Source organism: Podarcis melisellensis (assembly GCF_964234715.1).
Source record: "Podarcis melisellensis genome assembly, chromosome: 5".
NCBI lineage: Eukaryota > Metazoa > Chordata > Lepidosauria > Squamata > Lacertidae > Podarcis > Podarcis melisellensis.
In genome coordinates, this window is record NC_138537.1 from 28,041,340 (window position 1) to 28,056,036 (window position 14,697).

The following is a 14,697-nucleotide window of genomic DNA, read 5'->3' on the forward strand; positions in this document are numbered from 1 at the left end:
GTAATGTCTAATGGCTCTCAAAACTAAATATTTTCCATTTCAGTTAAAGCCAGGCCTTCCCATGAAGTTACTGTATTACATCTTCCCCTAGCTGCAAGGAATGCACTTACCCAACTATTTTGCTAGGTACAGCCCAGTCTACTAGCTTACACACTTACAAGCATCTCTCATGCTTGCTATTTCTACCCTATCATAACATGGATTAGAGAACCAAAGTGTCACTGGTGCCATCACCAAACTTCCATCAAAACTACACTTGGGACTTCAGGTGTGCAGTACTACTTCAGGATGACAAGGCCTTGCAAACACACACAGGAAGAACAGATCCCTAGAATATGTGCCAGGAACTGTAGATCGCTTTCACATCACCCACGTAGCACACAATTACCATGGCTAGGTTTCAACTCCCTTTAGGATATTGTTGACCACAGTACATTCCTGATTAAATACCAGGTAACTATCTAGCATGATGCTATTTCTGCTCTCTTCCCTACTTCATCCAGCAAATATGTTTGGACCTGCAACCTGCTTGTTCAGAAACCAACCTTTTAAATGCTCCAATAACTTCATATCCTATTCCCTTATACTGCAAATACTCTTCTATCTGCCAGGTCCATCTGTCCCAGGGACCGTATCTTACTGAATGAATTTCTATTATTGCTTTCTATGCATCATACGCTCTATAAACTTTATTCTGTCCTTGCTTTCCACATCCTTAATTTTTTAAAAAAACAATAGTTTTTCCTACAACAGAATAAAATGGCTATCAAGTCTTGTGGCACCAAAAAATTTACTATGGCATAAGCTTCTGTGGGCTACCTTTGACAAACTGGCCTTAAGTCCCTGAAAGCTTTATTAGTCTTGGCACAAGCCAGTTTGCTACTGCTATTGGTGTGTGTGGGGGGGGGGAATACTACACCATCCTCCTTTACACAAAATTCAGTTTATGACAGTTTATGTCCTTAATATTATCATGGCCTGCGTATGATAAAAGCTTTCAAAATATTGAGATGAAATACATGCCTTATGAAGTACCATCCAAATGGCAGCTATTAACTAGGAAGACTTATTTCCAAGGGCTTCTTCACACATAACTCGCCTTAGGCCGCAAGCCACTTTGGGGTAACGCGACTAACAAATTTAATAAGTAACAATAAATAAGGCATGCAGCTTAAAATATGTAGCATGCACACCTAAAAATATAAAATGCAATCCCAACAAGCAGACATTTGCAAACCCTTACACTCATAGAGACCCACGGGAAACCAGGATTGGGTGCACGGGGCAGGCGGGTGTCTCTCTGTCAAGTGAGGTACCCGGTAACTTAGGAGGCCAGGAAGGCTGAGGTCGTTTCGCCCCACCAACGCAAGGAGTGGAAGGCAGTGGCTTGCGCTCGCTGCAGTGCAAGATGCCCAGTTCACACTATCACTATTCCCCTTTGCACGGATGCTCTATCCGTGCGAGTTTTGGGGTTTTTTGCTACTGTAACAGCGTCGCCCTGCCCACGCCCCACCGCCTACCCAGCAGAGCCCCCCTTCTGGAAGCAGCCTGTATGCTTTTGTCTCTCGCTTCCGCCACCCCCCACCCCAACCCACCCTCAGCTTTTCTCTTTCTTTCCCTTATCACGGCCGCCCACAGGTGTGCGCATCCCACAGGAGACTCTGCACCTCCATGCAGGGACCACCTTCCTCCTCCCCACCCGGCCTGGAGGGAGGAAGGCCGGCCCTCCCCTCCCTTGAGGTAAGGGAAGCGGCACAGCAACGTCTCCAAGGAGCCCGGGCAACAGCGGGGGCTGGACGACTGAGGCGGCGGGTGAGTCAGGGAGGCCGCCCCGAGGCAAAGGCCGTCTTCCTTCCGGCTCTGCCTTCCCCTTGCCGCCCCGTCCCAATATCTCGCCTTTTTCCGTGTCCGCCCTTCCACACGGACAGAGAGACAAACGGGGGGTTCCCTTCGACCGCCCCCCTCCCCACCACCCTCTTCCCGCGACGACTTACAAATCTTCCCGCGGAGGGTCTGCAGCACTCGCACCTCTTCTTCGCTCCCTTCGCCGGCGGCCATGGCCGGGAGCGGGCTGAGGGGAGGACAGAGCGCCTTCTGCACAGCGCGCGCGGCCGAGGATTGGGGTGGGGGCGGAGGGGGTGGGTGGGATGGGAGAGGCCAAACGTCTCCCGCACGCGCTACTACCGCTCGCCCAACTGCGCGCGCTGACTGGTGAAGCTGTTCCTTCTCCCCCCTCCCCTTCCCGGTGACAACAGGCGGGGGGGGGAGAGACCCGATTAGCTCAGCCACGCCCACCCACGCTCTTGCCATTGGTTAGCGCGGCTGAAGGGGGGCGGGGAAGGGGGCGCGCGCAGGCGCCCTGTCGCCGCCTCGTCCTCTCTGAGGTAAAAAAAAAAATAAGAGAGAGAGAGCGTTCCTTCTGTGTGGCAGGAGGTTGTGTTGGCTGCTCAGTCGCCGGCCCCGCCCGGCTAGGCGTGACTAAGAGGAAGGCTGGGCCGGTCGGAATCATCATCACCATAATCGTGGCCAAGAACCCAGTTCAGATCTAGGGAGTGCCCTCCTGGTGCACTTTTCGTGTTTGTTTTTGTGATTGCCGGCCATACGTAGAAGCGTAAGCCTCCTTATGAGGAACAGCTTGAAGGAACAAAAAAAATCCTTCCAGTAGCACCTTAAAGACCAACTAAGTTAGTTCTTGGTATGAGCTTTCGTGTGCATGCACACTTCTTCAGATACACTGAAGAAGGAGTTCAGCTTGAAGGAGCTGGGTATGTTTAACCTGGAAAAAAGGAGACGGAGAAGAGATATGATAGCCATCCCCAGATATCTTAAGAGCTGTCACATGGAGGAGAGAGCAAGCTTGCTTTCTCCTGCTCTGGAGGGTAGGGCTCGAACCAGCGGCTTCAGGGTGCAAGAAAGGAGTTTCCGCCTAAACATTCGGAAAAACCTTTATGAGCTGTTCGGCCGTGGAACAGACTCCCATGAGATGTGGTGGACTCTCCTTCCTTGGAAGTTTTGAAACACAGTTTGGGTGGCCATTTGTCATGGATGCTTTAGTTGTGATTCCTGCATTGCAGGGGGTTGGACTAGAATCTAGATGACCCTTGGGGTCCCTTCCAACTCTTAAGATTCTATAAACTCCAGCTTCCTCGGATATGTTCATGGTCACACAGCAGTAAATGTTGCCGCCAGGCTTCAGCCGCTTACCGTTCAAGGTTTCCTCTCAGCACACCAAAAGTAAACAAATCAAAAGCAGACCCTAAGGTAGCCAGTTGAATTTTACCTGGCTGACAGGTGCTTTTAGACCTAGCCAGGGTTTGTTTTAATTATAAAAAACCCCCAACCCGAACTGATCTATTGATGCAGGTTTAAAAGCTTATACAGTGGTACCTCGGGTTAAGTAATTCATTCCGGAGGTCCGTACTTAACCTGAAACTGTTCTTAACCTGAAGCACCACTTTATCTAATGAGGCCTCCTGCTGCTGCCGCACCACCGGAGCACGATTTCTGTTCTCATCGTGAAGCAAAGTTCTTAACCCGAGGTATTATTTCTGGGTTAGCAGCGTCTGTAACCTGAAGCGTATGTAACCCGAGGTACCACTGTATTAGAGACAGAGAGTGCATGAGATAGCTCCCTTCCAACGTGTGTGTCCCCCCATATATTGATCTTTGCTACTGAGGTCTTTTTCCCAGTCAGTTTGAAAAAGGATTTAAAGAAATGGCACATACAAAAATTGATCAAGAGATGACGGATGGCCTGCTTCAAATACAAAAATGGGCTTTGCTTTGGGACGTTTAACTACCCTGGGTTACACTGCAATTCAGTTTGGGTTACAAAACCTGATCCTCAAATCCATTTGTGTGATGCTTTCCAGAGCTCCAGTCTGCTGTTAATCTTACTAGTAGAGCCATAACTTTTAGGGTAAACAGCAGAGGGTAAACTGCATAATTTGTGTCCCAAGCAAGTTTTCCAATTCCTGGCAGCTCCTGAAACTCAAAACAGAAAATACATGCCAAAGAGTGGTCATATTAGTTTCTGCAAGGAAAATAAATGAAAAATTCATAGGTTTATTGTAGCATAAAATAGAGCCCAGTTCATCAGATTTCATGCTGCTAATCTTTAGCTTTGGTAAGACCTGGTTGTTTTTACTAAAAAAAAAATTCTGATGCCAGTGCAGACAAATGGTTGAGAGAAAACTTCTCTGCCCTTTTTGTTTGCAAAACCTAGGGATGCAGATGTGTGGATTGGGATGAGTCCTGAGGGCCACTTTCAGCCCTCAAATCCTGAGGTTCCTGACCCTGACCCAGGCACAAACAGAGCCATGAATGAAAACCCAGCTCTCCAGAATGAAAGTCCAGTTCTTCAGAGGTCAGTAGATTTTACCATGAAGGCAGTTGCCCAGGCAGGTATGTGCAGGCCTAATCAGTCTCACTATGATTTCCACCAGGTCTAGCCTACACTGCATAAGCCTATGTGTCAAGCTGTAGTTGCAAGCGAAAAACCAGCCAAAATATATACGACAATATGATTTTTAATTCGGCTTCCTAGTGGCTTGCAATCGGCTATGATAGGAAGATCATAGGAAGATCGTCCAGGAAGATGCTTTAATAAATCTAATGGCTGTTTTGGGTGAGCATATGAATCCAAGTTAATATGGTGTAAGAAAAAACACCACACCACATGTTTTTGAAAGATATATTTTTAGCAGGATAGGAGTAGGAGGATATAAGCAGAAGCTTTCAGAACACTGAGTGCAGATGGATATATAACTGTTAGATGCTGCTGCCTCACAGTAGAAATATAACATTAGCAAGAATAGATTCCATTTCAATGGGATGGGTATAGCGGAAGAACAGGGGCATTTTTGGAGCTGTATCAGCAAATTTTGGTATTATTATATGACTCCTAGAATTCATTCTCTCTATCCAGTCTTTAAAGGCAATCTCAAGCTTTCATATTTTACACTACAAAACTAGTGAGGTAAGGGCTTTTGTATACTTCATATTTTGGTGGATTTGGTCCCATTGTGGCAGCCATCTGTCTCTAGGAGTACAAAATAAAGATCACTTAGCATAGATCACTTATCATAGCCTTGAACACCTTTGCAGTTCTACTCTACTTAAAACATGAGGGCTGGTAGTGATGCTGGGATCCTACTGCCTGATCCTGTGTATGCTGTACACAAGTAGAAATGCTGATCACAAATCATTTTGGTTAATTTCCTCTGTCACATCACATCTGAAAATCAAAAAGAACATGAGGAAAGAACAGGAGATGGGAATCAGAAAGCAGAGAGCTAATACATGTGTCATTTTTCCTTTCTGTGTGGACTAATATCAGCAGCTCCCACGAGAAAGAGAGATTGGAGAATTAGGTTTGAGAAGGTGGTGGTGCGAGGGCTGCGGGGGTATCAAATATTGCCAGGGGCCACCAGCGAAGGTCTCAGGGGCTGCATGCCACCCTAGCCTAGATATTAAATTTTTGACTTTGCTGTAGCCATTGTCCATGCTTGCTGGAACTGAGAGGATTCATAGTTCATCGGCATCTGGAGAGCCAAAGGTTCTCCACCTGTGCTTCACAGGCTGATACTGTATTCCATCTATTCCCATATTCTAGCTTTTAAAAATATCCACAAAGTGACTTACAGTTTTTAAAAACAAGCACTATAAAACAATATACAGTGTAAAGCAAAAGGGTGGCAGGGAATAAATAAACTGATCATAAAGGTACATTAAAGCCATATGGTTGATTAAAAGATGGGGGGAAAGGATGGTCGTTCCATTGTTTAGGTTTTGTAAACTACTGTGAGGCTTTTCTTTACATTCAAGCAGTATATAAGTCATACAAATTTTATGAATTAAAAATAAAAAAATGACAAATCTGATGGCATCAGGCAAAACTTTTCTTGGGAGAGAATAACAAAGCAGAAAAACTCCCTTTCGTAGTCACCCACCTGACAGTGGGGAAGAGTTTACTTTCTGACCTTAATGGGCGTGTTCATAAGCCTTTAGCTTGGTGGTTCAGCCTTAAAGGTAAAAACCAACACCTTGAATTGCCCATAGAAACAAATGGAGCCAAAGACACTCTCAATATTGATGACATGAAATTGCAACATAAAGCTGCAGTCAGAAGTTTTGCCCGTTAAGTTTCTGAACACTTTTCAAGAACAGCCCCTGTACCACCCAATGCAATAGTGAAGTCTGAATTAGTTAGCAAAGCAGGAGTGACTATGACTAGACCACCTTCTTCCAGAATGGTGCAAAGTTGGCAAGCATTCCAAAGATGGTAAAGATACTTCATGCTGTAGACAATAGCTCAGTCTCTATACGCAGATCTGCATCTAGAAATATGCTGAAGCCATAAACTTGATCCTTAAAAGGGAGTGCTTCCCCATCTAGAATTAGTTGAACACCAACGCCATAGGTGAATCACCCTCCCACAGTACTCTCATCTTGTTTGAACTGAGCTTTGGTTTCTTAGGCCTCTTCCAGATTCCAGCCCATTGTTTATTTTAGGCATCCAGTTATCTTATTATTTATTGTTTAGGAGATGAATATCTCTATGACACTAATTTCCTTTGCAAGATGACAGTATCATGAAGGACTGGTTCCTAAAAGAGAAGGAAAAGTCACAGTGATCACAGTTTAATTCTGAATCAGAGGAGCTATCTGCAAGGGGAAAAACCAGATGGTTATCCATATTATGTAAAAAGGATGAAACATGGCTTGGATTAATAGACTGTGTCATCTGTTATTCATGAAAGTGATTAATAATAATAGGTGAAACAACATTTACAGTGCAATTTTATGCACATCTACCCAGTACTGAGTATCACTGAGGTTAGTGAGGTTTACTTCCAGGTAAGTATAGCAACGACTGCAGCCTTAGCAGGTCATTATTAGTACATCTGCATAACATCACAATTATTATAGAACAAGGAAAGCTTGATCGAAGCAAGCATTATGTAGTTTATGTAATTTGGACTATATACAATTTTTAATTGGATAATATTTGATTACAAATCAGGTTACAGGCAGTATATATAATTTTAATGGAAATCAGGTTCATGCAGAAGAAGTTTTAAGAAAACAGTTTTAAGAAGTTTTAGAAAACAGCATAGAACAAGGCACACAACTCCTTTCCAGGGAAGGTAGTTGGCAGGTCAAAGTCAAAGTGAATATTCAGAAAGGGAGATCTGGGCAAAGCTGCTCTCATACTAAATTTATAAATTATTGTATTATTCCTTGCTGTATCTTTACAAAACCTCTACATCTCTTTCATATGAATATATATGCTTTGTGTGGGTTGAGGCTACTTTGGTTAAATAATTTTTAAAAAAAAATATTAATAATTAAATTTATATTCTACCCTTCCTCCCACAGGAGCCCAGGGTGACAAAAACAGAAATGCTAAAACAAGTAAAACATCTCAGAACAATTCCAATGCTGATGCAGACTGACCTTCCCAAAGAGGTTTGCCAGTTACCAACATTGCTATTGTTTACTGTATTTTTGAAACATTTTCTTTAATTTCCCAGGTATTTCAACTGATCCAATAAGAGCAAATCAGTTTTAATCTGCTCATTTGATCTGTGTGGATAGTGTCATTATATCATTTAGTTACTAGGTGGCACTGTAATTAATTGTGTCTGGGTGGAGGCAGACGTTTCCTGTGTCTGTCTCTCTTAAGCAAGAAGAGAACTATCAAGTTCCAGCTTCCAGATTGGTGTGGCCTATGAGCTTCATGGGACGTGGGTGGTGCTGTGGTCTAAACCACTGAACCTAGGGATTGCTGATCGGAAGGTTGGCGGTTCAAATCCCTGCGACGGGGTGAGCTCCTGTTGCTTGGTCCCAGCTCCTGCCAACCTAACAGTTCAAAAGCATAAAAGTGCAAGTAGATAAATAGGTATCGCTCTGGCAGGAAGGTAAACGGTGTTTCTGTGTGCTGCTCTGGTTTTGGTGTTTGGTTGCACCAGAAGCAGCTTAGTCATGCTGGCCACATGACCCGGAAAAACTGTCTGCGGACAAACGTTGGCTCTCTCAGCCAGTAAAGTGAGATGAGCACTGCAACTCCAGGGTCTTTCACGACTGGACCTAACTGTCAGGGGTCCTTTACCTTTACCTTTTTATGAGCTTCATAGGATGTTATCATTCTTTTATGTTTATTGAATAGATTTTATGTTGTGCCATGCCCTGGGGTCTAATATAATGAAGGGTGGTATATAAACACAATAAATACATAACAAATAGATTTAATATCAAAAATAATGAAACTTAAAATGGTCTTTAACTATGGTTAAATCACTCACTTATTATTTATCCCTCTTAAACATCTGCTTGCAGCTGGTCTTGAATCTTTCAGGTTCACATCCATCCTTAGTTTCTCTGTGATCTATACTGACCAGCCCGATTCAGTTTCCTTTCTTTAAGGTGGTGCCATGCTGCTGCCCTCTAGGCAGCAGTGTTGCTGCTTAGTGCATAGGGTAACAGCAAGGCCAGAACTTCATGATTGCACCAGTGGGAACTTTGGATTGACTCTGCCATTGTGCCATGCTGCAACCATTCTTGCCACCCCACTATGCATGCATTGCCCTAGTAAACAGCTGCAGCTCTGCCTCCTTCTCCCCCAATCTCTCATGCCCGCTCCCATCTCTAGTAACAGAAGAAAATAGGCCATAATTTGTGATATGTAGAAAGGTGAAGCATCATTTGAGTGAATAGGCTGAGGACCATCCATTTATGTTATTTAAATTCAGCACAAGATGATCTTACTGCATTAGTACAACTGCCACTAAATGATCTCTGCAACCATTTTTCTTACTGAGCAATTTCTAGTTGTATTTTATTAATTAGCCAACTGTCAGAAGATCAGAAACAGCTGCTATCCTATGACACCATGTACTGCTCCTCCTCTGCAGTATCTGTCCTGTTCTTCAAATGTCAGATGTCTTTAAAAATAAGTTTATAGCTTTCACGAGAACAGAGGGAATCCGATTGCCACATTTGTACTCAATGGAATGGTTTCTTTTTAAAATTATTGTTCCTGTGCAGAGATAAGCAGGAAGACTTGTCATGCATTTACAAATCATGTACATATGTTTAAGGTAGGGATGCTTAATAGTTGGTCATTCTGTACTACCATATAGATCATATGTAGCTTTCCTCCAGTTTTTGCACTAATTTGAATTTTGCATTATAGTTCTCGGCTAAAGAAAAGAACACCAACATCTGTATTCAAAATTGTTTAGGATAAAATATGTACAAAATCCAGTATTTCCATATTCTAAGGAAAAATGATATTGATTTTTTGTGTGGTTTTTTAAAATATGCAGATTGATGCAGATACAGAGTAGAACAAACTTATGAATGAACACATGAAAAACTGACACAGATCAGAAATAAATTTGTTTGTCCATCCCTAATTTAAGGTAAAAAGGGTAAAGGGACCCCTGAGCGTTAGGTCCAGTCGCGGACAACTCTGGGGTTGCGGCGCTCATCTTCCTTTACTGGCCAAGGGAGCCAGCGTACAGCTTCCGGGCCATGTGGCCAGCATGACTAAGCCACTTCTGGTGAACCAGAGCAGCATATGGAAATGCCATTTACCTTCCTGCTGGAGCGGTACCTATTTATCTACTTGCACTCTTTTTTGCGCGCTTTCGAACTGCTAAGTTGGTAGGAGCAGGGACCGAGCAATGGGAACTCACCCCGTCATGGGAATTTGAACCGCAGACTTTCTGATCAGCAAGCCCTAGGCTCAGTGGTTTAGACCACATGACCACCCGAATCCCTAGGTACACTAATATTTCAGGCTGTTAGGACACATAGATATTAATCCTCTATTAATCCTCAGGTCTAAATGAAGATTGGTGAAATATTATTAATGTCAACTGGCAATTATTTTTCCTCCTTTTTTATTTTGCAGTGGAAGGGAGGATAGATGAGTGCTTCCTGATCACGGAAATGTTCACCTCTACAGCTGCAATCTTTAGTCCACTTACCTGGGAGTAAACCCCATAGAACTTATTTCTCTGATTAGATATGGCTTAGATTGCCCTGCAAAGCATTCTTAAAACTGCTACATGCTTAAATAGTGGTCAAAGGTCAAAATAGACTTAAACCACTTTAGCCTCCTCTGGCATGCACTCTCAGTTTTTGGTGTGTCTTTTCAGTGTTTTACTTTGCCCCAGACCTCCCCAAAGTTCTAACGCACCATTGTGTTGATTTTGTGAAATCAGTTTCAATTACTGATGCGGAGAATGAGGACAATGTAGTTTCAGGTGTGCAGCCTACAATACATTCTCTCAATCCATGCCTGCCCCAGTTGGCTTTTCAGGAGATGGTGGAGAGCTGGAACCTTTCTGCTCTCACCAGCATCCTTATGGGACTCAATAGCACCACCTGCTGCTAGAAAGCAATAACATGTCCAACACAGCCACAAAATGGCTTTGTGGGTTTTTGGTGAGGTGAGGTCAAACACAGGCTGCAAGTTACCTTCGCCTACCTTAGGAAACAAGTACTATAGGGCTGCACTATAGGTACCAACTCCCTGGGGCCCTGGGTGTCCGAGCAACCACAATATTCCCTATGAAGGGTTGGGCACCCACAAATTTTGGTGTCGGGGCCATGCATGCTGCATGTCCATGTCCCCAGACATCCATGGTCACAGGGCCAAGCTGGCACTCCTGCACTGCACCATTAAATACTTTTGTGTTCTCTGCTGTTGAAGTCAACATTGTATTTAACATTTCCACCAATCTTTCCTGAGCCAAACAATGTTTGCCTGTTTTGGTTTGTGAATGTGCATGCAACTGGCAAAAGCCCTTTCCCCTGAAGGTTATAATTGCTGATAACTGTGGTACCTCGGGTTACATACGCTTCAGGTTACATACACTTCAGGTTACAAACTCCGCCAACCCGGAAATAGTGCTTCAGGTTAAGAACTTTGCTTCAGGATGAGAACAGAAATCGCGCTCCAGCGGCGCGGCGGCAGTGGGAGGCCCCATTAGCTAAAGTGGTGCTTCAGGTTAAGAACAGTTTCAGGTTCAGAACGGACCCCTGGAACGAATTAAGTACTTAACCCAAGGTACCACTGTACTAATATCTAAGTTCTTTGGAGCACTATTCAAACCATGCATTCAGACCTCAACTGGGTATACTCTTTGCCAGGAGCCATCTATACTCCCTCCACTGCAGGATTGATTTGGAACTGAAGCCCTTATCATACACATCTTTTCTGGCCTTCGGCGGGGCCTGACAGGCCTCATAAGGACTGCAGCTATGGCTGCTGCCTAGCAAGGACTGGGGTATTTGGGGGGAAGTTTGGTTGGGAGTTTTTGCTGTTGTTACTGATATTAACTGATATTACTGATATTACCTCTTTGTATATTTTATGTGGAAATTGTTCAGTTTGGTTAGGTAGTTTTTAATGTTTTAATGTTTTTAATGTTTTTAATGACTTTGCTATATTTGTAATTATGTAAATCTTTTCATATTGTAAGCCGCCTTGAGCATTGTTTTAACTGTGGAAATGCGGCATACAAATAAAATGATGATGGTGATAAGTTTATTTAAACAGAATTAATCTTCCCTTAACCTGTGTCCATCTAATTATCTACCCTTCCTTTATTCCAGGAATGGGGAACCCCCGGATGGCTGGAGTAGATGGAAGTTGGAGTTCAATATCTGGAGGACCACAGGTTCCTCATCTCTTGTTTGTTTATTTGTTCAGTAAGGCAAGCCTTGGCTGTAATCTTATTTCTGGCATTTGTGATGAGAGCATTTGACAGGCAATGCTGCTGGCCCCCAGGTCAGCAATCAGCCATGTTTAGGGGTCCCAGGAGTTCATCGCTAGTCTCTTTATATGGCAGGAAAGCAGTAGTGATGCCACTCTCAATGTCTCCATTTTGATGCCAACTGCCTGGTACAGAGACTATAAGACATTAGATTTCAAACATTATGCCCACTATGTGTGATGCTCCCATGCAAAATCTGGTAGTTTTTTCCAAGGTAAGGTCCATACCCATTATTGTAGCAGGGTTGGATGGATGTAGGTGTGACTCTCTTAAACCCAATTAGTAGGGCTTAATCTAAACCCCTAATTTTTAACAGGGACACTTTTCGGCTTAAATATACTGGCGCTAGCACAGGGGTAGAGGCACAGGAAATGTGTGTGTTTTTAACTTCCTTTCCCTCAGTATGAACAGCCACAAAAGCTTTCTCAGAACCCTTCTTGATGTACCTCAGCTGCTGACATTCATCTTTCTCTTGTTCAGTGTGTGACTGGCTTATGTAATAATCGGAGGGCTCTGCCAAAGGTGAGCTCCACACCATATATTAAAAACACTTTTATTTCACTTTAAGCCAGGCATAGGCAAACTTGGCCCTCAAGATGTTTTGGGACTACAACTCCCATCATCCCTGGCTAACAGGACCAGTGGTCAGGGATGATGGGAATTGTAGTCCCCAAAAAACATCTGGAGGGCCGAATTTGCCTATGCCTGCTTTAAGCAGTCATTGCTTCCCCCAAAGAATCCTGGGAACAAGAGTTTATTTATCACAGAGCTACAGTTTCCAGCACCCCTTTGCTGTTCACACTACTGGAGAGGAATTTAAAGACCCCTTTGCCAAGATCTGCACTTTGGGGGAAATGACTAATATGTATTTGGAATTCCTGGGGGATCAGAAGCTATGCTGGAGGAGACCAGACAGAATGTTCCTGGAGGCTGGATTTGGCTGTCTACCTGGCTATCCGCACTCCAACCCTAAACCTACTCTAAACATTTCCCATTAAAACCACCTTATGTTCCACCCACCCATATTTATCAAGTTTTCACCAGACATCCTACACTCACTCTGACGCTCTGCCTCAGATACAGTAGCACTGTCCTTACACAGCCATCCAAATGATTAAATGAGTCGTCTTATGCATATTCAGTAGTCAACACTTGGTTAGCATTAAATTTTTCCCAAATATTTGGAATTAAAAGATGGTTTTAACACACCAATAGGTGTGTGAAGTTTTCATATTAAATTAGCACATACAAATTAATAAGGGATAAGGCATTTTCAGATCATTTTCTCCATATTAAATCACTAGATTGATTCCAGTTCCTTCAGATTGACCAGTTTGAGGATAACTGGCTAAGTATGTTATGCAAAGAAGGTTAAAATAATTAGGGGGGGGAGAGAAGACACACACACAATAAATACTGGTTATTTTAATGAAAGAAACCTATTATCATCAGCATCAATCTTGCAAAAAATAAACTGGATTCTTTTCATAGTTCTGAACACCAGATTTTAATAGTTTTTTAAACAAAAATACAGAGACCATTATGTAGCAAACCACTGTCCTTAACAATATGTAACATCATTCCTACCTTGTTTTAATTCTAGTTTGTCAGTAATACTTTACTCATTATTTTTACATAATTCCAATAATTATAAACACAATGCTGCCATCTTAAAACTGCTTTTCTATAAATTGTAGAGAACATACAGAATTACAAAGTTATTGTGTTTTATCAAAATATACAAAGCCCTCAAACATAACAGAAGCTATTATTTCCCATATTAACTGCACAATTATAGAAAATTATAAAATTATCGCTATGTATAAATATTACACATTATTGGCTTTGGTTTAGAATCATTCGCATACATGTCATTTGAGAAAATGTCATAATTTACTTATTTGAAATACCTCATGAAAATTATATTTCCTAATTGCAACCGTCTCAAACCAAAGCAGCTGTAGAACAACCCAGGGCACAATTAACTTCCTTCAATACTGGTTTCAGTTGTGTGAAATAGTTACTTCCTGTGTATTGTCCCCTAAAACAAGCAGGTAAGTGTATTAGTAGCTCTCTATGCTTGGTGGAGCTGAGAATCTAAATACTAATATACAAGGTCAGTGTCAGGTGTGGTATAATGGATAATCTTTAGACCATTCCTGTTCTATGAAATGTTGACTATAAGGTTGTATCACTAAGCAGATTGTGCCATTGCACAAGGAGTTTTCCTATATCCTACACACACACCCTAAATCTGTTCTAGGTTTCCCTCCAACCCTCCAGAGATTTTGGGGCAGCATGGGGAACATATAGCTGTGGGGAACCCCTTAGCACTAGTGCTTAAAGGTAAAGGACCCCGTAGTTGCATACAGCCCTTTGGGCTTCTACTGTCTTAGAATCTGAAATGTATTTATTTCCCTTTTTGTATCCCTACAGGACAATCCTAAAGCTGGCCAGAAGCCAGTGGAGGGGTTGTTGGAAGCTGAGTAAGTGCCACTCTGCTTTCAGAGTTGCTTGTTAGCAGGTGGTACTTATGCTCCTAAAGGTCACCCATATGCCTAGGCAAAATACTAAGGGTGTGCATGACCTGTCAGCAGTGGGGGGGGGGGGAGTGTAGGGGGAAACAGAATGTTTCAGGGGTGTGTCAAGGGTACCTCTTTACCCTAGCCCAGGCATGGCCAAATTTGGCCCTCCTGCTGTTTTGGGACTACAATTCCCATCATCCCTGACCACTGGTCCTGTTAGCTAGGGATGATGGGAGGTGTAATCCCAAAACAGCTGGAGAGCCCAGTTTGGCCATGCCTGCCCTAGCCTGTGGCACCTGAGACATGTGTTTTCAAGGCCCATCCTATTCCTATGACTGCAATCTGTTTTAACTTTTTAATTTTAAATTGTTGTAACCTGCTGG

At 43.1% G+C, this 14,697-nt stretch overlaps 1 protein-coding gene and 1 long non-coding RNA gene across 3 annotated transcripts in view; one reads left to right on the plus strand and one right to left on the minus strand.

Moving 5' to 3' along the window:
* Positions 1-2,148, minus strand: part of RASA2 (RAS p21 protein activator 2) — a 45,934-nt gene extending 43,786 nt beyond the window's left edge. Inside the window, exon 1 of the mRNA XM_081910375.1 lies at positions 1,995-2,148. Coding sequence (XP_081766501.1) covers positions 1,995-2,058 — 64 coding nt within the window. The 5' untranslated portion in view covers positions 2,059-2,148. The remainder of the gene's footprint in view (positions 1-1,994) is intronic.
* LOC309369647 lies at positions 1,637-12,401 on the plus strand. Of its 2 annotated transcripts, XR_014168219.1 has the most exons (5): positions 1,637-1,812; positions 4,226-4,404; positions 7,381-7,470; positions 9,920-10,152; positions 11,629-12,401. It is a non-coding gene; the product is annotated as an uncharacterized lncRNA (long non-coding RNA). The 2 variants fall into 2 exon arrangements; XR_014168220.1 differs by lacking the exon at positions 1,637-1,812 and having other exon boundaries at positions 3,685-4,404; positions 11,629-12,400.
* The last annotated feature ends 2,296 nt before the right edge of the window (positions 12,402-14,697 follow it).